This window comes from Gouania willdenowi, chromosome 13, assembly GCF_900634775.1.
Source record: "Gouania willdenowi chromosome 13, fGouWil2.1, whole genome shotgun sequence".
In the NCBI taxonomy this organism is placed as follows: domain Eukaryota; kingdom Metazoa; phylum Chordata; class Actinopteri; order Blenniiformes; family Gobiesocidae; genus Gouania; species Gouania willdenowi.
In genome coordinates, this window is record NC_041056.1 from 32,251,040 (window position 1) to 32,277,446 (window position 26,407).

Consider the following 26,407-nt stretch of genomic DNA (forward strand, 5'->3'; position numbering starts at 1 on the left):
TTAGGATTCCTTTTGGCCTTATGAACATGCCAGCTGTGTTCTAGCGGTGTATGAAGCAATGCCGAGAAGGACTGCGGGATGAGCTATGTGTTCCTTTTGAGGACCATATAGAGGACGTTAGGAAAGTACTACGATGCCTCAGAGGCAATGGTATAAAACTGAAAACAAGAAAGTGTGACATGTTTAAACCAGATGTGAGGTACCTTGGCAGGATTGTCTCTGCTGGGGGAAGCAAAATAGACTCAGCAGCTGCAGTGCAAGCTTTGAAAACCAAACACCCAGGTACTGTTGGTGAGCTCAGAGCAATATTAAGACTGTTAAGTTACTATAGGCAATACAGCAAGGATTTATCTCGCATTGCTGGTCCCTTGTATGACTTGCTTAAAGCCCCTCTTAATGCAGAGAGTCAGTATAACACCAGGAAAAGATTTTGAAACAGAATAAACAGTGTGCCCGTATTTACTGGAGTGATGTGCATCAGTCAGTTTTAGAAAAGTTGATAGACTGTTTAGCCCAGCCTCCTGTTCTCGGTTTCCCAGACTTTACACAGCCCTTTATCTTGCATATAGATGCATCTAACCAGGGATTAGGAGCTGTATTGTATCAAAAACAACTTGGCAAACTCCGTGTGATTGCTTATGGCTCTCGAACTCTAACTGCGGCAGATAAAAGTTACAACTTGCACTCGGGCAAGTTAGATTTTTTGTCACTTAAGTGGGCGATCACCGAGAAGTTTTGCGACTATTTGTACTACGCACCTTTCTTCGCTGTGTTTAGAGACAATGAGAGGCTAACATATGCAGAACTTGCCGAATTCCATTTTACAGTGAAGAACCGCCCTGGAAGAGAGAACATAGATGCAGACAGTCTGTCTAGAATGCCTTTAGACATGGTGACTTATATGGACTAATGTTCAAAAGAAATGTCATATGAGGTTTTGAGTGCAGCTATACAGACACATAACATAACACATCAGGACAAGTCTACCGCAGCCTGGTCTATGGGTATTTCAGTTGTGTGTCAGTGGGAACGGCTATAGCGCCACATGATGTCGGACAGCTCAAAATAGACCAAGAGACTGATCCCATTATTAAACAGCTAGTGAAATATATGTCAAATGTATCAGCTCATACCATACAAGGATTGCTTTTAGTGTGCGTGGTGTGTTTCATTTTGTGTATATGCTGTAGAGTGTCATTTAAGTATGCAGTGTTTGTGCATGTAGCGGGGCACACCCACTACTCAGACTAATTACACACGAGTGTCGCTTAACCTATCAAAGGCGTTCCTGGGACATCAGGTGGGAATAAAAGGAACATTGAGGAGACAATCAAGAGGTGACGATGACAGGAGGACATCGCACATGGAGCAGGCAAGAGGCGGCACACGGAAGTATGCACGGAAAGGAGATGTTCCTCCCCACAGACCTGGAGATGCACAGGCAACAGGACGCCAAGGCTGTGGATCAGCGGATGGGTACAGATGCGCTCACAAACAGCTGAGTAAAGGAATGTGTTCTATCCTTCTGAGTGAAAGGCGGAGCATCGTGCCTATGTGTTGCTTGTCCTAAGGAGCTGTCCAGCAAAGCTGGACGCTGTCAGAAGAGGTGCAGGTGATCCCGGAAGAGACGGTGCCACTCTCACACCGCTGCGGACCCTTCGAGAATCGTCGTTGGAGACGTGCCGGCACACAGAGGAGAAGGACTGATACGCACATTAACAGCTGATTAAAGGAACGTGTTCTATCTTTGAGCAAAAGCTGAGAACGGTGGCTCTGTGTTGCTTCTCCTGAAGTGCCGCTTACACTGTCTTGACAGCGCAAGTGGACACACACGCTGTCAGAGGAGGTGCCAGGGTTTACAGGCAGCGTAGCGCACTGAGGGACGCCAACGAGATGCACCAGCATATGGAAAAGGAGTTACTGACTCTTTCAGTCCATGCACCTTCCTACTTGGGACCAGCACTTTTCAGCTGACTGAATAAGCACACTTTTTAGATATTGTTTTAAAGTGATTTTTATGATACAGAAACCTATTTTGGATACACAAACACTATTAAAACTACATTATCAAGTAAACTGTCTGGACTTCGTTCTTAAACAGTGGAGCCTAAGCTGGGTCTGACCACCGCACAATTGTGCGACAGCAAATCTTGGCACCGTCGACAGGACCCAGCACCACTGTTTAAAAATGGAACCAGGTTAGAGGAATTAATTAATTAGTTAATCCACCAATTACTGCACAATTTCTGATGCTGTGGTTCATGGGGTCTGCATTTATACCTAAATTTAGTAGAGAAAAAGCTAAATTTGTAGAATGGAGAGCTCAGGTAGAGGCCATGCTCAGAGCCCAGGGGCTAACCCAACAACAAGCAGACTTTGTGTTAGGTGCATTGGAAGGAGAGTCAAAATGAGAAATATTGCTAATAGGTAATGACGAACAGAATACAGGACAAAAAGTTTTAGATTTATTGCAGAGACTGTATGCTAAAGCCAGCACCAGAGCTCCCATTTTTTTACTGTCGGAAACATAGTGAGGAAACCATGAGGGCATTTATACTGCGGTTGAGAGAGTTCTTCTTCAGTTGGCAGCGACAAGAAGATGGTGAAGCAGAAACTGAACTACTATTAGATCAACTAATAGTCGGTATGAGGACAGGCACAGTGAAACAGGAGCTGGCTCGACATCCTGAATTTTCATTTGAAGAAGCCTGCAGGGAAGTACTAGCTTTAGAGCAGGAGCTACAGATGGAGGAGGGCGTTGGCGTACAACGGGTAATGGCTCCAGCTGCAAGAGACTCTCAGGTTTTAGAGTGGGAATAAATAAAAAGAGAAATACATTTGCAACTACAAGTAGATTTAATGGGTGAGGTGAAGGAGATCTCCGAACAAATGAAAGCTCTCTCAACCAACCTTATGGAGGTGTAGGGAATGAAATCTTCCAAGTTGAACTGACCTAGAAACACTAGTCTCGCCATTCAACAGAGTCAGAAGGTCTGTCTACCACTGTGAAATACAAACATGCCCCACAGGGGGAACTTCTCCCACTTGCTCCGACACCCTGCGGATTTGTCACCTCCAGAACACTAGCCGTCCCCTCCGACTTCCGACCATTTCCCATGAACACTATACAGTACTGTGACGTGTCATACAACAATTGGCTACGTGCATACGTTAGCGTGATTGTTATGGTTTGGTATCGGAGAAGACAGATGGAACAGCGCAAAACAAACAATAGGAGCTGAAATTAAGTTGTAAAATTAATTAGGAAAAAACAAACAAAGGTGGAGATATTTATCAGGTGTTGAAAAACCTGAACAGCAAAAAATGAAGACCGCTGCCAACACGAGAAAATGAAGATGAAAGAGGACCTGAAAAGAAGAAATTGAGGAGTTTTAATACTAAATGAATGTCGAGTCATGAGTGGCTGGTATTTGACCATTTGTCCACCTTTAAAATGTGCACTATACAGATTGTGGGGAGTGGGATTTGTTTACATTTGAAGAGCATGCATGTTAGTAAAACATTTTTCTCTACAGTACATTTAATTCTTAGTACAAATTACTTCTATTCTTTCTAACTTCAAACAGTGTTCGAGGGATTCAATTTTCATCTGAGTTAAGTTTGTTTAATAAGTTATTAAGTTATGAGAATATATTTTATAAAAGGTTCACTTCTCTGACACACCCAAAGTTCCATATTGCACATTTTAGGCATTGTTGCAACATTGTTTTAAAATTAAATGTTTATATTTTTACTATTTTAAAGGTGCAGTTGGTAACTTGGAGGAGAGGACTAATTAAATTAAATTTGAACAAACACAGCTTTCAGACCCCTCCTTCTCCTTCTCCACTGCTCTCCTGCCCTGCCTCCAAAGTACCTCCCCCAGGGAGGCTGGCGTGAATATTGCTAAATGGCCAATAAACCACAACCAGATAAGTCATTGAGAACAAGTTATCCTTTCCAATGACGACCAAGAAGCAGTTATGGTTAAGGGACTTGCTCAACTGTTGTCCCTCTTGTCTGATACAGGAATAGCCTACAGTGCATTCAAACTCTTGAGTGAATGCAACAAACAATTCATAAGACACTTTGTCGAGCCGATGTTAGTGAAGGCATTTTGGTAACTCATAAGATACAACAGGTACAAAAAAGGACAGAATGGCCAAATCAATACTGCGTAATATGTTTATAAAGGGATAGGATTGTGTGGGACTTGGAGAAACATGCATGATAAGAAAAATACTTTATCCACTCGTTCATTGACCCTGCCTTGGCAAGAGATACAGCCTTTGTGCTTCTTGCAGCTTTCGACTGACGGTGCTCCTCCTCAACAATCATTTTTTTTCCTCTGTGATGTTGAGGCCTTGTGCCAGGTTGTTTTACTGCTGTAAGGCCCAAGCCTCCTCTTTCCAGTTAGACATGCCCCACAATGTAATTGTGCCTCAGGGCTTACGTAACATGTTGCACTACATGTGAAAGTTTCCATTTCCATCCAGTTACCAGAAAAAAAATAAGATTTTTAGTTCTACTGTTTTGTTGTTTGTAGCCCACGCCCCTGACGGCAGGTTTATTATTACCAGTGTGTCAGGAAAATGGCAATAATTCTCTGTAGAGAATCTGTCTCCATGTAAACCCTTAATAAGTGACTATGGGTAATAGCAGCCAAGGTCAATAATAAACCCGATCACAACTCATGTGCGCAAGGAACATAGCTTTCGTCTGGTAAATTTCCATCAGGCTGATATGAGGATCCCTACAGGCTGTAAAACAGCTTTCAGGTTCTCGAAGTCACAGATAGACAGAGATTTACAATGTTCGTGTAGATACTGTATGTACAGCCAGTTGTTTCCTCATCAATAAACGTAACGCTGGATTGTTTGTACTTGTGTTATCTCACTTGACTAGAAGTGTGAGAGAGTAGTTGCAAGGTTTATAAGTTATAACTCAATGTCATACACATAGGTTGTATCTGAAAATGTAAATTAAAGTTCTATTTTTATTGCGCCAACAACGTAGAGACCATTTACAGTCTTATCTTTGAGCATATTGTAATCCAAAGTGTTCTGAGTGGACAGTGAATCTCTTCTTCATAAGAAATACAGGAGAGTAATGCTGGATTTCAGCCAATCAGAGAGCTTTCTACAAACAGAGTGCCCCATGAGCTGTTTTGGGCATCATTATTGGTTTGCTCGACTGAAGTCAGTGCACGGTCACGTACAGTGTTAGGAAAGTTACTTTCAAAATGTAATACATTACATATTAGTAGTTACTGTCATTCAAAAGTAATTAGTTACATTACAATATTACTGTCTGAATTGTAATGCATTACACTACTTTTGAGTTTCTTTCACCAAAATAACCACAGATGTATGACTAGTATTCTAAATTGCTAAAATGTGATGTGGTATAACATAATGACTGTATAGCCTACTAGCAACTTAATATAATAGGCACAGTGAAAGCTCATGGCACAATACAACAAGTAACAAGGACCGTAAACATCACAAAAGCAGACAAAGGTTAAAGTCTGGTAAGTTATAATAAAGATATTGTAAATATTCAAAGTCTAGGCCTATTCATATGAAACACAAAGAGCTAGAAACAACTTTAATGTAACCCATAACCTTATGACATGACAAGATGCACAATCGCTTTCTTTTTGTTTATATTCTTTTATTTTATTTTATTTAAAGCTCACAGCACAAAGCTGGCATACATTGGGATTGGTAACCTTTTAAATGTCACGTTAATTTACAAAATCTGTCGGCTTTTTTAGTGTACTGATTTTACTGCTGCTAACATGGTGACCAGTAAAATTGTAAGACTATTTTATATGAGCGCTCAATACAAACCGATCACGAGATAACATGACCACCAGTCAAATTGATGGCGGCGCCAGCTCTGCTATTGTTTTTAGCTGCAAGCTAAAGGCATTTCTACTGTGAAGTCATTGTTTGTAATAATAACATGATCCAGTGACCATACTGTATGGTACCATATGGTACCACTCTCTATGACAACATTAGCTTACCTTGTCATTGATGGGGATTTTGCTGACAAGCTTTTTAAAAGTCGGCAATTCCACTTTTGACAGAGGCTGCATATGCTGCACCACATACTCTGCCACTGTAGCTACAACCTAGCTTGAGTATTTTGTCCACAGTGAACAATGGTTAGTCAGACAGAACCCTGGGCGTTACACCACCAGTCTCCTCACTTCTCTTGGTTCAAGTAGCACGGCAAAGCGAGAGAAACTTAATTTCTGCTGCTTTGTCTGACTCTTTTCCGCACTTTCGTCCTCTGCTCTCTTTCTCTTCTCCGAGCCTGCATCTCTCTCTGTCAACATGGTGTTAGCGTGGCACCGGTCCAGGTGTTTCTTCAAGGTATTGGTGCTGTTTTTCACATCTCAGGTTAAAATGCGTTGTAATGCGCCTTACTGAGATTTGTAACAGGTACAAATGCATTACATTACTACGTTACAGCAAAAAGTAATACAATTGCTTTAAAATTACTGTAATTGCATTACTTTTGTAATGTGTTACTCCCAACACCGCTCATGTACAACATCTAAGTTGATGTAACTGAAACAGTAAACATGACGTAAGACAATGTGTTGCCCCAAAGGTTCAGTTGTAGATCACAGGAGGCACAGCAATCTCTTTCATTTATGCTGAGAAGTTACCGCAGTACAAAGTGTTAGGAGGGTGGTCATAATTTTATGGGACAACAATTTTAAGAAAAATACTGCTCACTGTAAAAAAAACATCATAGATTTTTGTCATTGACACCAGTGGTATTTTCTTAAAAAGCCTTTATTGTAACTAGAAACACAAAACCATAACAAAAATATTGTGGAAGCTTGAATACATTCATGTATACAAGTATTAGATATATTTACCACTTAATTGAGGCAGGACGGTGTTTTCCAATTAATAAGTAACACTAACTACTGTAGAATATTTAGAATCCAGCAGAAGCTGTGAGAATCCCTACACTATTCTAAATAAAAACTTTGGATTCAGCACTGTCACAACTTATTGCTAAGAATGACTGACAGCTGGTGTGCACGCCTGATCCCAGGTACACAAATACTCCCTTTACCTTCTTAAGGCTTCCTCACACTGACACAGATCTGATCATGGGAAAATGCTGCTTCTCAGAGTCACTTATATATATATATATATATATATATATATATATAGAAATTGAGTCAGTCTAAACCCCAAAAGAGGGTTGACTTTTCGGCCTTAAAAGGAGTGCGGCTGTCAGCAACTTCACATTTAAAGGAAAATTAAACAAAAAGAAATATGATACAAGACACGTAAATATGAATGAATTCAATACAATGGATAAAAAGCCTGACTTTGATGTGTCAATGGACAAATCTTTATGTACATAAACAGACTTCTCAATAGCAAGGTTCTGTATACAGTTAAATGACCGAGGTACTTTGTTTCTGTAAAATAAACACTGGTCTCACGACTTTCTCTCTGCACGAAGTCATGACACACTCACACAAACTGACACTGTCAGTGAGAACGCACAGTCAATCAATTTGAGAAGGATAATGGTACCAATAACTGTTATTTTTGTATTTCAAAGTTTGTTTTTCTGATGGTTGGTACAGATAACAGTTGAGATCTTATAACAGGCAGCACTTTTGTGTAGTGTGTATTGAGAATATTTGGTGCTGCTTAGGGAAGTACTGTTTAGGTCCTTATGTACAGCCTGTGGCCAATCATAGTTTGAGTGTGTAACAGAAGAAATAGAGGATATGTCACAATTATTGGGAACATAATCTCTGCATTACATGATGACTGAAGTAAATGGTAGATGGTAAATGGACTTGATTTATATAGTGGGTTATCCCCACCAAGTAGTCTCAAAGCGCTTTACAATATCAACTCATTCACCCACCAATGGGACTGAGCTTCCATGCAAGGTGCTGGTCAACCACTGGGAGCAATTTAGGGTTCAGTGTCTTGCCCAAGGACACTTTGACACATAGACCGGTATAGACTGGGATCGAACCCCCAACATCTTGCTTAGAAGACAACCCCCTCTACCAACCATCAGTGGTATCAGCAGTTATTCCTTCTTTAAGAAGTTGTGCAGGCATCAGTTAAGCTGACTTTATAGTGTGTCAGTGTTGTGATGGTGCAAATACTGCTTTAGAAAAATTTACCCCTCACCCCTGAACAAAAACAAACAATAACTGTATGATCTCGGTTTTCCTTTACCTACAATGCTGACAGAATGTGGAGATACTTTGAGTCCAGAGTATCAGTAGCTCAACTGTCAGCCTTCTCGTGGTTCTCTTCACTTTGACTTGCCCAAAACAAAACCCAAACCATAGGAACAAACAGCATTGTGAAACTTAACTGTCAGTCTCTTGTGAAAAGAACACAATAAATTACTAAGGAAATGAAGGCGCCGAACAGCCACCTTGACCTTACACATACCGTAGACATGGAAATGCTCTTTTCTTTGTAGGCTACTTTTACAAAAGCATTTAAAAAATAAATATGTTCAAAATATTAAGGAAAAAAAAGAAGAAGGCAAGGGGCTGAAAATGTTTTCCTTATGTCCTGCTTGGTTTTCTCTGTTCACTTAAGTCCTGTGAAAAGCTGTCTTTTCTAGAATAGGAGAAGGGGATCATTGGTTCTTCAGCTACCTGCAGAGGCTGTGCTGTTAGTGTCTACATAACTCTGTAGGTCAGGTAGTCACGCAGCGGCATAGGAATGTTCAGGGATTCCACCTGCTGTGTGGTCATCACCCGCCGTAGAGCCATCCTGCACACATGCTGCAAGCTGGCAATGCTACGAGGACTTCCCCAGAAGTGCACACTGCCATCTCGAGTCCTGTAACATGAGGCAAACAGAGTAAGCAGATCTGATGACAGGCACTGAGTGTGTTTATGTGATTTGTGCTGTGGGCATGTGTGTACGGTGGCCCAGAAGGGCCAACAATACAACACACCAACAAAAGCCACAACACAACAGAGGGGTATTCCAGAAAGGGGGTCATGTTCAAACGCTGATTATGTTCGGGCTCAAATGAGGGAAACTGAATATCCCATTGCTGAAGGCGAGGTATGTTCTTCTCCGAGTATGTCACCATAGTAACATTCTCCATGAACTGAACATGCTCGCTGGCAGGTTTTCTCTAAGAAACCCTGGGTTTCTACCTGGCTCCGCCCACCTGAACACCACTTCTCAAGGAACATTTCAGTTAACCTTGACACTCTTACCTGACCAAACATTTAACATTACACACCGCAGACATGCTCACATCATTACAAATGTTGTGCCCCTATCTGTTTTTTTTCCAAATGGTAGTTTTCTTAATAACATTGGTGATGTAGAGCATTTAGAGAAAGGCTATGTATGATTGATCTGCATTAAAACGCCTACTGAGGTCTGTAGTAAGGTTCCTTGGGTACAAATCTCTGGCAAATGTAAAGAAGGAAATGTAATTTCAAATGGAAGGAAGGAAGCTCTTGGGAGCGTAGGGTCAGAAGTTCGAATCCAAGCTCAGTCATCTTTTTTCTGACATCTTTTTTGGACGTCGAGATGACTCTGGCAACTACATTACAAAAAAAATCAATATAAACTAGGCGAGACCTGTGGATCAGGTGGTAGAGGGTCGTCTTCTGATCGAGAGGTTGGGGGTTCGATCCCATTACCAGACTATGTGTCGAAGTGTCCTTGGGCAAGACACTGAACCCTAAGTTGCTCCCAGTGGTCGACTAGCGCCTTGCATGGCAGTGCTGTCCCACTGGTGTGTGAATGTGAGAGTGAATGGGTGAATGAGCTGATATGTAAAGCGCTTTGAGACTGTTTCAGTGTGGTGATAAAGCGCTATATAAAATCAAGTCCATTTACCATTTACCATTCGCAAGGCGAGTACGTATTTGGCAATTAAAAATTGATGGCGTGCGCAATCTAAGAACGCAAAGTATGATGGGTAATTTTCACATTTGTTCTTGTTTAGGGATGGACAGTCACCATGTGTATCAAATATGAGGCTGTTTGAACGCTGTATATGACAGCCATAGCAGTTTTTCTATTTTGGCCATTTTTGGTTTTTGACACTTTACACGACCCTGACCTTGACCTTTTTGCACCAAAAAAGGTCAACTGCACATCCTTGACATTGCCCCTATGAGATGACATGTGTCATTAAGTTATTGAGAAAAATATTTTTTTGACCTTGAGCAAATTTCAAGGTCACACATTGAAAGGAAATGTTTTTTTACTGTTAGGTCGTAGAGCGTCGCTACAAGCAAATAAAATACTTGACTGGAGATGGTTTTTCCGAAATGTAAGCATCAAATTTGTACGATGAATATTCGCAGAGATATAGAAAAAATTTGGCAATTTTCAATTGCCAAATACAATAATAAGAACTCCTACGTCGCATCGAAGTCTTCTACGATGCGAAGTCAAGGGACCGTCACTGTCTTTCTAGCCACTGTAGCGGGAGGGCTGTGCATTTCCCAACTTGCTGGGGCCAAATGAACGTGCAATACTTCCTGAATACATCTTTTAAATTAGAATTAAATTTTGAGTGAACTCATCCTTTAGAAACTCCGTTAGTTGAGCATTTAAACCGTAAGTGCTGTAAACCTACAGCTGTAGAAGAAGTGGTCAGTAGGGATGGGAATCTGGCTCTTTCTGAGAACCGGTTCCCAGTAATCCATTTCCTAGGAATTGCTTGTCAATTCTGCTTATCGGTTCCTTTTACGTCACAAATACGTAATGATGAACTCCTCCAGGTCCTGCATATTGTGTTTATGCTAGAACCAAGTGAAGCTCCTTCCACCATACAGTTGTTTGCTGTCCACCGCAGAGAATCCACCTCCTCCACGCACAGCTGTGCTGTCCTCCGTGCTGTATTTGTACCATCTCTGTTGCTACCGGGTTGTGTACACTCGCGCAAAAGTTGCTTCTTGCACAGACTTTTCTTGTGAAAACAACAAACTTCAGCAAGAACACAGTCGCCAGTTAACAAGTAATCAGACACGAGAGACGGATCGTCGTCTTTAGTCTGCTCTTTCACACACACGGCTGATGACGTCACATGTAACAACCAGGGGTCGGCGTCTCTGAAAGTCCATTTATAGAAGTGTAAACAAAGGCTAAACTAAAGCTTTACCGCTAAAATACATAACAATAAGTGCAGCTGTACTTTTGGTTAATATGTTCTTTTTCTTACAGAAGAATTGTTTGTTTTACGTGTGAATTCGTTTTGGATCAAGTTGTTCAAGTTCAAAACAAACACTGTAAATATTCTCAAATGTTTGTAGCCAAAATGTGTCATATGTTGCAATAATAATAATAATAATAATTCATCAATTTTATATCGCACTTTTGTATATATTATTATCCAGTGAACACAATCTATACCTAGTGGATTAAAATAGAGCTGATATTCCTGCAGGAAATTAAAGAGACAAAGGTAACATAATAAAGTGTTAAAGCAAACAAATCCATTAGCATTATTTAATTCCCTCACCCAATGAGAATCGAGAAAAGAACTGGTAAGGAATCAAATCGATAAGCAGTATCGATAATGGAATCGGAATCACTAATTCTTATCAATTCCCATCCCTAGTAATCAGGCATTACTCATATTATTCCCCGGTCGTCACGTCACTGGCGCGATGAAGTGACCAAAAAGCAGGACTAATCACAGGCGATTAAAGTGACTATAGTCGCTGAAGTGGTGTTCTGTGTGAACACCTTTAGAACAAACTCACATTCCACAAACACCTGCTATTTCACCCATCGGAGTGATTAAATCGCTCTCTTCCAGGTGGTGGCCATGGTAATTTGTATTCTTTGCTCAATTGATGATGGCTTTTTTTTGTGCACGTAAGTAACCCAAAGTTTGTGCCGTTGTGCCTTTTGCTGTTGTGTTTTGATTTTTCTTGGTGTGTTGTCACTTTTGCTGTTGTGTTGTGTTGTGTTGTTGGCCCTTCAGTGACCCATAGTTAACTTACCCAGCAGCAAGGACACTTCCCTCAGCAGAGAAGGCACAACAGAGGCCGTTGGCAAGCGAAGCAATCGCCTGAGGAGCCCGTTCTTCGATGCTCCAGAAACGAACCAGCCTGAAAACCAAAGGAAAACAATAGACATACCGCTGTTATGACCCAATGTGCACAACACACTCGTCTTAAAGCCCAAATTCATACACACTTTTATTTTGACCATACACGTGACTGATCTAAAATGCTTGATGTTCACAACAAGTCTTTTTTTTGTCTCCACTCCTACAAAATTTGAGAATGTGCATCATTACCCAGCTAAGAAAAATAGAGAGAATAGTGAATATTACGATATTCACTGATTTGCTACATTAACTGTTGTCAATTAAAATAAATGTTTGTGGGGAAGTTTATCAGCCTCCAGACATCTACTGTTGGGTTTATAAAGCACACTACTGTTTTAGCCACTTTCCAATAATTTTCATGTATTCCTTGAAAAATAAACATAATGGCCACTTTGGCACATAGGACACACTATTGGCTTATGAGGGCGCCCTACAAATGAATCTGCTAATCAGAATGTGCAGGTAGGCTTCTAGATCCAGGACATTACAGAGTACATCCCCACCAGTGAGAAATGGGACCCTACTGTTGACCTGTTTCATCTGGATGAAAATAGGAGAAAAATTGTTCGGCAGATGTTAAGTCCTGTCCCACTGGTGTGTGAATGTGAGAGTGATTGGGTGAATGAGCTGATATGTAAAGTGCTTTGAGACTGCTTCAGTGTGAGGATAAAGTGCTATATAAATCAAGTCCATTTACCATTTAGTCCATTTAGATTTATGTGTATTCTGAGTTTCAACTGATAATTTTTCTACACATGAACTCACCTCCTCACTGCCCCACATCTACATATCAGTCCATCTACAGCTCTTTATGGTCAGTTTTTACTGCAACCAGACTGATATACTGGCTTGTCTGTCAGTACTTACTGTGAACTCTACCAGCCTCAGTCCAATGCGCTTTAACGATAATAATGGTTAGATAATAGGTTCTGCACTCCTGACATTAGTGCAAAAATTGTTTGCTATTAATCACTGATTTTTCAGCCAAAGTCTCCAATGAAAAATGTTCTGCACTGATGGAGCATGTATAGATGATTATTGGAGCATGGTCAGTCATGCATAGTTACACAGTCATATACCTCTCATTCTAAAGGGGAAAAAAAGCCTAAACAAAGCATATTTCAAGAAATATGTTAGAAAACATATTTCCAGATGCATGTTGGACCTCTGTTTGAGCAACGCTGCGGTTAGTTTTTCTAATCGAAAATAACTTTCTTCCAGTCAAGCCCCAACGTGCAATCCTGGAACATGCCTTAGAGCATTTCTTAGCAGACGAGTGATTAATAGCTAACTTGTGAGCACCATTCCACTCAGAGGAGGCCACACAACCAACTCTACAACATTAGGCTGTTCTGTTGCTGCTTACAGATATGCTATGCTAGAGAAACAGTGAGTGAGGAGAACTCACACATCCCCCAACTCTTGTCAAACATCTGCGCAGCAGATGACAAGCCTACAATGGAAACCACTTGGAAAAGAATGCACAGATTCACTACCTCCCACAAGGGGGCTGCACTTTTCTGTATTCAGGTCTTAAAGTTGGGGAGTAAAGGATAAACATGAACCTGCTGCCACCTGTTATGTAATCTGACTTTGACTGATGTCACTGAGTGTTTACCTGTCATCGGTGATGCTGGCGATGTGGCGGCCATCAGGGCGGAAGCTCACAGAGCGAACCCAGCGGTCATTTGAGCCTCCAGCAAAAATGGGAGAAGGAGGAGGAAAGAGGTGGCTGAAGGGAGAAAATAACATTAAATAAGCTTCTGTGTTGCAGCACTGTGTAGAATTAAAATGGACATTCACTGCTCATGGACACAAAACTGGATGGATTTTGGGACTGCAAAGCTGGGTTGGTTTTTAATATAAACATTTTTACAACGTTTTTTCAGGATAGCATATTTTTTTGCGCCTACTTACAAACTGTGCTTCAGACACAAGGGGCCTATACAAAGCTGGATGTACATATTTGGGTAATCTCTCTGTTAGCTGGGTTGACTTACCCCGATCTTCACAATTCAAATCAGCTGTACTAGAAAGCTGATTATCAACACAGTAATTTAAAGTGCTCATTGCAACATTTTTCATAGTGGGTCTACGAAATATTTCACATACTTTTGTGAATGCAGTTTTCTTGTTCAACGGCGCCGTCATTTCATCATCATTTAGTCAGGCCACAGAATTGGTCACCACACAAATCTATGACTACAGTCGTGGTAAGGTGTTCCAAAAGATTATGGCAAAATTATGGCTTGTGCTGCTGAAGTACAAGTTTGCTTGCGGACACCACCAAAGTGGAACTTTGTTGACTTATCTCTTAAAATCATTTTTTTATATTTTGCAGTATCCGTGATAGTTTCCAACTCTAAATTGTGAATGCAAGCTTGATTTTAAATGCTCCGGAAATTAAGTGGTGCTTGAACAGCCTATATTAAGGGTGATGTAGTATGCATGTGTGATTCGGTATGGATTCTCGGGCTGTGGTGTCATATTATTATGAGGTGTATTAATTTAGGATGGACTAAGTAGGATGTCACTAAAGGCCTTGGGGGGGAAATACAGAGCCCCCCACTGTAATTAAGGAAGGTTAATTAGCCTCAGGTGGTTCCACCAGGACCTGTCCTACAAGTTCATTACTTTTTCCACCAGAGCTTCCCCTTAGACTCGCACGAATATGCCTTGGCCAACAAAATTAAAATTTCACTCTCAGCATTTTCTCATCTCAGTTTGCACTATTTGTTCAGTGCAGTTATTTCTATCTATTCTCACACTTTATATTGTCCCCACTACTTTGTTAAATCTTGAAGCTAAGTCTCCTGTCATGGAGGTTAGCCGTCTCCATTTCAGTACTGTTAGCTTTAGCTTCCTGTTCTTTGCTACAGGGAGGAATTAACTTTGGCTGTTTTGATTTTTTCATTTGTTTGTTTAATGTTTTAGGCATTATCTCACTGGCACAGGAACATGAATTATACATTTTACACAAAATGTTGGCATCAACACTGGTGCGGTAAAATACATCTTTTCACGAGGTCGCTATAACTGGAAGCCTCCACACTAATCTGTTTTTAAACCTTACAAGATAGATCTGAAGCTGTTTAGCAGTTTTAAAAATATATATTTTAATATAATCTTTTTATATTGATAAAGAGAGAAAGCCAAAAAATATAGGCTGATGGCCAAGAACAGTCTCAACTTTTTTGAATTACAGTACAATATGATTTTAAAAGGATTTGTACCGATTCGCATTTTTCTTACAGCTTGTTTACGCGCACACACACAAGGTTCTTAGGATAAAATAGTCTCTTACCCAAGTTCCAGCAGGATGGTGCCCTTGTGATGATCCCATACAATAACTCGGGTGTCATAGGAGGCAGTGGCCAATAGCGCCCCATCAGGGGAAAAATCACAGGACACCACATCATTGTGGTGCCCCTCCAGCTTCTGGATCAACTTGTACTTATCCATGTTCCATAGGAACACCTGCAGGTGGATGAAAGGCGGGTTATAGCACAGGCAGTAATTTGAGTAGAGTACAAATGTGCTATTTTACTCTGTCAGACTATTTACACAAAGAGCATTTACAGTTTAAATTAAGCAACATGAATTACAGGAGAATTAAACAGTTATGCTCAGAGTGGCTGTAATGCTTTGTAATTTTAAAAGAAAAAAAAACATGCTTCAAAAGCAGCATACAATATGAAAATAAACACTTGACCTATGATATCTACAAGAAAACATTGGTTACACATTACATAGTAGTAAAACTACATTCTATTTAAATCTATCAATATATTATTAAAAAACATGTTTTACCAACAGTCTACAGGAAGAGAGAAAATAAAACAAGTAGTAACTTAAGGTAACATAAAGTTACTCCACTGGTATCCCCTTTCAGAGTTTTAGTTCTCTGTGTTTACAATAGGCTCGTATCTCCAGCAGAAGCCTACGAAGAGAGACAGATACTGCAAGAGAAAAGAATATTTTATGGCCAAAGGGTTGACACCTCTGGCAAAATACACATATACATAGATGTTCACACACACGCACACACTTGTTCCATACACACACAATGTACAGAAATTATCATTTGTGAAAGTGTTTGACAAAAAGGGGGCTGCTTGTTTACTAATAGGTATTTTTGAGGGAATATAACTATTACATAAAGTTATTTTTTTGTTTGATCATGTTATTTTAGAATTATTAGAGCTAAAAAACTAGATTAAGTCCTTCTTGTTAGGAGATACTGCAATATGAGCTCTAAAAGACCCTGCGTTACATGCAGATTTATGGCATCTTTGATGGGTTCCATTCTGACTTAATTCCTGTTGTATATTTTGTTATAGAGTTGATAGCAATCTATATGTGTCTACTACCTCAGAAAAATGATCATCATTACTATGCAGAAAACAACTGAAGGGTTGGCAAAACTATTTAACTATATGCTGCCAGTGGAGTAAAAACTTCAGCAGTGTTTGTTAAAGCAAAAGAGCAACAGACGAACAGCAGAAAGAGATGTTCTATCATAAACTGCCATTTTTGGTGACCCCTTCCTGTCCAATAACAGCAATGTTTTCATGCAAGATATTTAGTTTTCTTTTTAAAGGCCAGACAACCCACTATAATGATAATTGATTTGCTACTGTGAGAAAAATCTTCATTAGAATTCATTGCGGTCAAGTCTAATTCGTACATACAGGAGAGAAAGAGCACGTTCCCATTCTCAAAATTTGTTGATGTTTTGTATATGTGTATTGTAGAGTAAATATTCTTAAATCTGAATGAATCAAACATTAAAGACCTTATATTTTCATGTATACTGTGTTGATTGTAGACACTCATTGACAAATAACGGTATGAGTCTTTCTCTGTAATTCAGGTTCAAAACACTCAGCCAGTCCAATAAAGGTTTCAAGATAATGTTTCAGTGCTAAGGCAGATGACTGATGCAGTTATAGTCAAATGTTTGATGTTTGATCCAAATATGACCAAATGATATATTTTGGGGGAAAGCGCCTTCCTTCTTGTGTGTTATGCAGGTGCAGTTTTCTGTTTTTTCATCCAGAACTGGTTCATGGCAGTGTTTCACCAATCTTCAGGGAGATAAATGTTTTAAATGACAGGAAAAGAGAAATGCCAATGAGACAAATGAGCTAACATGTGCTAATGGAACTATTTGTACATAAAGGGAAAGTGTGAAGGTAGGGTTTGAGGGACAGGTGGATGGTAGAAGGTAAGAGGGAATATTGAGCCACTAGCTGAATGACAGTTTTAAACTCAAATGGATTCAAAATATATAGAGGAACTGCAACACCAGAGGTAGACAGACGAGGAGCAGCACCTACGTACAGATTGACCTTGCGGGTCAGGTACCGGGCTGCCCCTGGCCAGGCCTGTAGGCATTGTGCACTGTGCGTCCACCGTTTGCACCGGCTGCTCAAAATGTCAGCGCAGCGCTCCTTTCAAAACCAATCACACAATGAGCTCTGCCACCACCTGTGACAGGGAAAGCAAGACACACACTGTAGGGACACACAGAGCCCAACAAAGTGACCACCATGATCTCTCTAATCTAGGTCTCCAACACTGCACATAGAAGATTTATAGACTGGCCACATCAACTCACTTCTTACACTTTTTTAATAAAGAGAGAGAACGATTTTTTCAGCTGTACTTTTAAAAAGGGAAGTTTTCTAATGGTTTCAGACGGTTATGTGTTGATTTATATGTTGTCAGCAAAAGTTCAACATGGATTCTTCAAAAGAGCATGATGAGACATGTTGGCTACACTTGCGTAACAAAAAATGATAAGAATAATCAACTCTGCATGCAAACTGAAGAGCACCCAGAGCCAAACAGAATCTAGCTGGAGGTAAATGCAGAGCACAGTGTGTTTTAAGGTGAAATTGTGGGGGGAAGGGACAAAATGGGAACTGTTGACTGAGCATAACTGATTACATAAGATTGCACAAATATTAGCAAGCAAAACTCATGAACATGGGCAAAGAGGAACTGGTGTACGTACTGCTTTGCCTGCACCAACGGAACACAGGATGGAGGAGTCAGGGGAGAAGGCACTGCAGTACACCCAGTTCTGATGCCCCCGCAAAACCTTCACCATGTTTCCTGGAAAAAGGCACACAATTAACCATCACTGCAATAGCAACAATCCTTTTACAGGCATGTCTTGAATTTGACACAAAACAGAATAATGGGAAATCATACCACAGTGAGTCTGTTGTGTTGATTGATTTAAAATAACAGATTTTTTTAAATGATATGAATTATTTTTATTATAATGATTCAGCACTGCCTTTGACTTGCTACTTATCTTTGTTTATTCTTCACCTGTTTTATCTGATGCTGGGGTAACACAGAGCCTTAACATCTTCCAAATGCCAAGAATCTACAGTATATTTGTGATTGCTATGGTACGAAAAATAGAATGGGTCAGTGGCAACTTGCCTGGCTCTGTGACGCTGGGTCACGATCAGCGGTTGCATGCTACTGCGTTTCATCCCAATACTGTACGCAGTGTTACAAGTGTGGCAAATGTTGCAGAATGGGTATATATTTAGCTCCACACACACCCAAATTCATCATATCTTGGACAGTTCATATCAATCCCCAGTACTCCACCAGGTCATCAGGCTGCTATTATGGGACTGTGTCCCCCCATGTACAGCCCCAAGTGTAAACAGGAATTGTTGTGTTGAGTTATAGAACACATGTAGCCCAGCAAAGATGGAGGTAAATGTGTGTCTTTATCATTCAATTAAAAAAAACTTTCCAATCAAAAAAAGTTTACTTCAATCTAAAATAAATATTTTCAATCTAAAAAAAAGTGTTCAAATGCAAAAAAAAATATTTGAGCCTCAAAAAATTGCATTTGAAAACATTTTTTATTTGATTGAAGTGAAATAAGTTTTGAAGCTCTTTTTTTTGATTGAATCATTTTGACACAAACGTACCATGGTGGGCGGAGCTTCCCGACTGCTCAGTGATGTTTGACTGACAAGTCTCTTCACCAACGGCATTTGACATAAGATTCCTCCTCTGACAACCAGTCGCCATTTGAAATGTTCCGGTGTGAGAGTGTGTCATGACCAGGTAACGCAGAGAGGAATGGACCCACATGCAAGGCTCAGTAGCAGGCAGAATTATGTACTGCAGACTGCTGAAACTCTGCCCAACAATCAAGGAGTTTCTGCTAATCATACCACGCCTTTTAGTTTGACAAAAACATTTTACTCTTGTCATCAGTAAATAATTATGAAGTTATTGATTTCAATGGACTTCTGACCATTGAAATGGGCCAGAGGTGCAGGATGAAGTGCAGTAGCTGCATGTGTGGAGGGGGCTGGCTACGGTCTCATACTGGACTTTTGACATTTTCTTCAGCTGTGGCATCTTGAAACGGTGAGAAATGAAGTGAGGAAATACTGAATGCTTCCACATTCTAAGCACTGTTACAAACCCTCTCCAGTTGGGTGGAGCTTGTCACGAATCATGTCATGAATCATGCAGATTTTACATTTGTTACGTGTCAGGGCTCTGTGTAACCCCAGCATTAGTCTAAATAAAGCTACATTTACAGCTACCTCAAATTTGACTTAAATGTTTCTTTTAAATAGAGAAAGGGAGACTTGTTGCTCTCACGCCTCCTTATCCATATAGCCTCCTTAATCCATCTTTTACATTTTTGGCTCTCAGATGAGAGAACCTTCCCTTTTTCCCAGTGGTATTTTTGTTTTCTTGTTCTGCTGTCACTTTTTGTATCGTTGTGAATTTTCACAAGGACACATTATTTCTGGTGATCTTATTTTCTTTTGTTCCTCTTTTAATTCTCTGCTAAAAGAATGGTAGAAGGAGACAGCAACAAAATTCACCAGGACACAAAAACAAACAGCAGAACAAGATAACAAAAAATAAGCCTTAACAGAATACTGCAGAAAACATAACCATGTCATGGACTGAGAGATAGTTAGGAAACAATCTATCAATCACATCCAAGCTCAACAACCTACCGTCATCTTTAAGGTCCCACACTCGCAGGGTCTTATCTCTGGATGCAGACACCAACATGAGGCTGCCATCAGGAGCAAATGTCAAGTCTCTTACTATGTCTATGTGGTCCATCAAATTCAGTAAGAGTTTTCCTGCAATAGATCAGGAGAAAAAAAGGACATCACATAAACATAATACTTGTTGGTTTTGTCCTCATAAAGCAGCATGTATTCTTTTAATACTTCATTAAGAAAGCTTTAAATTCTTACCAGTGTAAACATCCCAGATCTTTATGCGGCCATTGTTGAGGCCCGTTGCCAGAAGCAGCTGGTCCTCACCAAACTTAAAGCGGTGCCACTCAATGTTGACGCACCGACTCTGCTTATCTGGCACAGACGAACCAAAGCCCAAGCCCCAAACTATGTCACCGCAGTCAATGGCGTGCTCCTGGGGTTCAGAAAAAACCTGAGATCCATCGCTGTTCTGACAAGACAGTCGCCGCGAACTAGAGGCGATGGTATCATCTCCGCCATGGCTTGAACTACAGCAACACAGAAACGGAGGTCAAATAAAGACCTAGACAATAAATATGCACTTTAAATGAAAACAACTGCAAGTATGAGCTCTTTTTACTTCAGACATTCCATCTCTGAGCTGTAATGTGAGGGCGGAGGAAGCTACAACTCATGAGTCACTGCCTGTAGTTTGGAAACAATGAGCTCTTGTTTTGTAAAAAGTTTTTGGATGCTGTCTCAGAGTCACATGGCTCTATTAAGTGAAAAAGAAGCTAGTGAGCCAGCAAACTAATAACACCAGCCACGAGTGCTTTGCTAAATGGAGTTCCTCCATTGTGTTTAGTAGGACCAAAATCTGTGAATCTGGATGCTACAAGGACTACAGAAACCCCCACTACATATGGCAAATTTATCAAATCCATTGCATACAGTATGAATAATGTGAAATTCCTTTTGCAGCTTTAAAGGTATCATTTTTAAAATGTAGAAATGATTGATGACACTATGAATGAATTTACTAAAGGTGTGCGCCTGTAAAAACATGTGAAAACATCACTACATGCACTAATAAACGGTGCAAACCCCAAGCAATCAGGATTGCACCTGTAAAGTACTCAACATAGCTCGCAAATTCCATTTAGCACGTTTGACTTTAAAGAATATGTAATGTGGGCGAATCAGCTGTGGGGCTCACAACAATAAATCATAAATAAAAAATAAAACTATGGTCTATTTTAACTGCTACGAACAAGTAGTGTACGCTGTGTGAGGTACAGAAACAGAGCGGTGCAACTGAACTGACGCGCAGATTTCTTCCTTAGGAGGAGAGGAGGACATTGCACACAGAGGAGGAGTATCACTTCCCCACGCTCCGGGCGCAGCGCTCTTCTCCTCTTCCATGCACTTCCTCAATACTCCGCCCTCCTCGCGTTTCAGTTGTAAAGATGAAGTTCTGGAATTAGACGGACGTCAACCACTCATGTCAGAGCACTGATGTATGGCAAGTGTCAGTGCTGACCAGCTGTATAATTTACACAGCAATGGCGAAAGGTCTGCAAGAGCACACACGACAGAGCGGTATTCAAGAAAGCTCAGACCTCCTTGGCTCATCTTCAGCTGCTGCAGACTAATTTTTCTGTTGCAGCAATAACTCAAGATCAATGTTTTAGATCAATAGAACAATTTCCTTTGCCAAGATGCCTCTTTTTCATAGGCAGATATGAGCAATTTGACAGGGACTGACATAGTAGCCACATAAAATGACAAAAAAAATTAACATTGCCTTTTTAGGTCCATTTAAGTAAAAGCACTTTCATCTACATTTTGTTTGCCACATAATTAAATAGTTTGTGCAGCAGACAGAGCAGTACCTGCTGCTTTATTGCACCTCTGTCAAATTCCACTTCTTCAAAATTTTGCACTTTCATCCACACAGCTGATGCATGTTAAATGTACAAAGTGCTCATTTAAATATGGCGGCCCCAACTACTTCTGCACATGCGCTGATTCGCACTACAATCTCACTAAATTTTCCAAAACAGGTGAAGACACAGCCCCACCAAAGTATTTAGGCACGCAAGTGATTTAGCTCCCTTTATTTCAGATCTTAGTAAATCTGCCGTTAAGTCTTATGCTTGCACCTGTTTCCTTTTAGTTTATCTTACACTGAGGAGATTGACACAACTGCAGCTACAAACCTACAGATAAACACACATCAGTTCAAAAGGGTGAAGTCTGTGCAAAAGTCAAGATTATTATATATATAGCAAACAGAGCGGTTACAGTAAACCCTATTGACACAGACATGATTAATTCTTCACTTCACAAGAAATTACAACAAAACAAAACACAAACCATAACACGTTCTTATACCAAACCAATAGAAAATTAAAAAAAAAAAAAGGCACTTTTTGTTTTTTGAGTGCTGTTGTTTTCAAATATCACTTGTGTATATTGACTTTTTAGAATTACTGTATAATAAGCATAAGCATAAATCTATTATATAAGATTTGAATGAATTTTAAGGGCATTTTAAATACAGCCATTGCTTGAATATTCAAATTTGTACGAGCACCAACTACTTGAAGGAGTACGTGATGATGCTTACAAGTTTTTCAGACATTTCATCCATGGAATGAGCCTGACTGTGCGGTGCCCCTGAGACCAAGCAAAGTAGGAACCATCCGGAGCAAAGGCTACAGTCCAAGACTCCCTGCCAGACTTCTGGTCAAAGGGTGCAACAGGCACCTGGAGGTTACCGATGAACTTGGCCTTAGCTGAAAAATATTAAAAACAACACAGTTAAACCTGTTTATCTTCTACATCCACACATGTCAGTGGAGGGGCAGGCTCTGAAGCTCTCATCTGATTGGTTACTTGTGTCCAACAACTTGAAAACATGCTTTAGGGGTGTGGCTTTAAAGAGGAGATCATACTCTTACACTTTGAGATACTACAAATTGGAGAATTGTGACATTTCTAAAACATTTAAATATAAAACTCACATTACTACAAAGGTAAACAAAGACGTCACCACATACATTAAACGTGTCCTTGTGCAGCGGCTTTTCCTGTGTTTCAGTGCTAAGGGCATATCATGTTAATGTGTACATTTTATGTATACATTCCTTGGGGCCCCACGGTGAAAGATATGGTCGCTTAACATTTAAACAGTAGGGCTTACTAGGTGCAATTTTAGTTTTCAGAAGCAGACATTACATTTTGACATGTCAAATTTCTATGAGTGAGAATTGAATTTTAGATAATTATAATTATGACTTGCGGAAATATAACTGTGGATTAGAAAAATTACAATTACAACTCGTCAAAATTACTTTGTGGGTATGTAGACTTAGAATTACATGTCAACATGAATTTATTGATATCTACGATTGCAAGTACCGCTACTTTTTCATGTTAAAAGGTTTGCTATAACGGACGTGCTCGGAAACACATATGTAAACAGTAACCGCTGTGATGAATCACTGCTGAGAGGATAAAACCGTGGGGGAGGCGCTGCGTTTGCGGCAGAAACAGAAGAAAAATGTATGTCACCACCACACCTCGATCCACGTAAGCTTGCTAACAGGGCTTTTTTCCTGACAGGGCTGTTAATGTAGTTTTGCATTTCTCACTGAGTAACTATTGTATTAATGCCACTTCGACCCATTGTGTAGCCCGCTTTGCGCCCATATTTTATTAAATATGATAAATGTGTTCTATAAAAATATGAAACGGGGTATTTTAACAGCTCAGTCGTGCTAAAATTCTTAAATCCACGTGCACGTCTATCCAAACAACATAGCAACTACAATAAAGTAATTATCCTTAGTATACGAATACATACTTTTTCAGACATGTACACAACACCATGTGTTGTTCGCGCAAATAACGAATTAATCATATTTTGGCATTTAACTTTAATTGGACAAAGTTACAAAACAGAATCGAATTGTTAATGCATTATTTTATTTTATATAAAAATTTTCGAAAGTATTGCATTAACGTTTTAATAAGCAAGCAAAGCACCAGATTACACGGAATCCAACAAATCCGAAACACCACTGGTGGTTGTTCAGTGTCTCACTCTTTATTTACCCTCACCTCCATAATAGATAAATGTTTTACTTACCTATATCATTTTCGTTGACAGAGTCTGGGAAGCTTGCCATCTAAATAAAGAAAAAGACTCAAGAGAAAAGAAGGGCACTGGTAATGGAAGATAATGGACTGCGCCTTTTTCCCTTCTCAAGTGGAAAGCGGTCGGTTGAATCCCCTCGCCGAGCCTAAAAACCTAGAGCGTTAAACGCGTTCTTTCTTTTAAGCTGCTTTGTTTTTCTTCACAGTAACTCAACGCCGCACACATATATACTTGTTACTCGATTAATAGTCCAAACAAACGTGTTAAACGCGTAACTGGCTTGCTTAAATTTACCTACGAAGTACAATGGTAACACAGTGGTTGTGGAAGCTATTTTAATCTGGAGGAGGGCGAAGCGACAACATATGGGAGGAGCGATGATACGTCAGCCAAGTTGCCATGGTAATCATAGATCGACGTAGACGCCTGGTCGCCCCCGGAGAGGCGTGACTACGCGGCGCCATCTTGTGTGAGTCCGAGCAGATGCAGATTGCTTGTAAATCAACGGAGGGAGGAGGCTATCAACAATCTAAGTAGAATTATTCACTGAACTGAAGAGGATTGGATTTCAAACCGGTTAGATTTTTAAAAATGTCCTATGTAGCTATCACACTGAATGATTGGATCTTGTAAAAACAAATAAAAAATGCTGTTTTTACCACTTACCTTACTCTTCTGAAAGAACACTGAAAAATGTGCCTCTTCTGGGCTCGTCTTAAAATGAATTAGGCATTCAAGCCATGTATTACTTGAATTTTACTATATATATATATATATATATATATATATATATATATATATATAAATATATATATAATTGTGAACTGGGCATTCAGAAAGTCACAGTCCCACTCCCAACATAGTTTTTCTCAGCATTTTTATTCCATGTTGTTATCTGGTTTCGCCTCCCTTTGACCTGACACACGGCTGGGCCATGTGTCTTCATTTGTTAGCATACATAAGACATTTGTGATTGTCAGGATCAAAAACATAAGCTCATCAAGAGATAAAGACATAAATATGCAGGAAGAAATTAATGAGTTCACATCAAACAGTATTATTTTAATTAGAAAATAGTTCACATTTTAGAAAACAATCAGTTATTGTAGTTAGTTAAAGATGACATTTACTGCTGATTTAAAGCATTATAAATTATGTACAAGATTATTGATTGATTTATCATTTAGGGGTCATTTTGTTCTCAAACTGTATTTTAGTGCTAATCTCACTGTCTGGTGATTATATCTGTTTTGTCTCTTTGCTTTACATACAGTACATGGTTGTGTTGTTGTAAGGTTTAGATTAAAGTTGAAATTAGATGTTCTGAAACAGTTTGACTATGTCCCTGAAAATGACATCTAACAAGTTGACCTGAATATATTTTATAAGCAGAAATATTGAGTACAAAAATAGTATTGCACACTTAAGAAAACAATCAACAGTACAAAATTTGTGAGGTACTTTTCATTTTTAAAACATGGCTTTTAAGCCCTTAAAGAAAAAAAAATAGAGAAAAGAATAGTAGTATAAAATAATTTTTAAAAAAAATTGAAAAACACCATTAATGTAAGTATAATATATACAAAATAATAGAGCCCCAACAACAGCAGCATTAAAAAAAAGAAATCTGTGTGATGAATTGAATTGAATTGTTTGTTTTCCACATAATCACACAACAACGTTTTTGATTTCATTACAAGATTGGGTTTTGGGTTTGGGATTCTGGTCTAGTTAACTTGAATAAAAGTAAAAATTATGTGTACAACTCAATTTTAATTTTGACAAAGCTTTTAATCCATAAGTGTAGATAAATAAAGACCAAGCCATTTTTCACATTTACTAAATAATGAGTTTAATATATATATTAAAAACAACACCTAATCTAAACTTGCTATAAAATGTCCTACATTATTGGAATTTAGTTTTTTGAGTGACTATAACTATAAAACAAAATAATTTCATAAATATTAGGCTTTATAACTGTAATCTAATCATATATCAGAAAATGAGGCTCTTGATGTGGTGAAATAGTAGTCCATGCTAATAGCAGGTGTAATTGTTCATTGGCACATACATAGAAACGAGTCAAAAGATGTGTTTGCACTGAACTGCACTGAACTGACTGAAGTAACTACAG

The 26,407-nt window shown here is 39.5% G+C and overlaps 1 protein-coding gene across 1 annotated transcript; it reads right to left on the minus strand.

Moving 5' to 3' along the window:
- Nucleotides 1-6,801: 6,801 nt before the first annotated feature.
- wsb1 (WD repeat and SOCS box containing 1) lies at nucleotides 6,802-24,625 on the minus strand. Its single transcript, XM_028465591.1, has 9 exons — nucleotides 24,262-24,625; nucleotides 22,738-22,906; nucleotides 20,385-20,656; nucleotides 20,136-20,267; nucleotides 18,134-18,234; nucleotides 15,419-15,591; nucleotides 13,733-13,846; nucleotides 12,005-12,112; nucleotides 6,802-8,861 (listed from the first exon to the last, which is right to left on the minus strand). The coding sequence occupies exons 1-9, from the start codon at nucleotides 24,299-24,301 to the stop codon at nucleotides 8,699-8,701; spliced, it is 1,272 nt and encodes a 423-aa protein (XP_028321392.1). The 5' UTR covers nucleotides 24,302-24,625; the 3' UTR covers nucleotides 6,802-8,698.
- Between the last annotated feature and the right edge of the window lie 1,782 nt (nucleotides 24,626-26,407).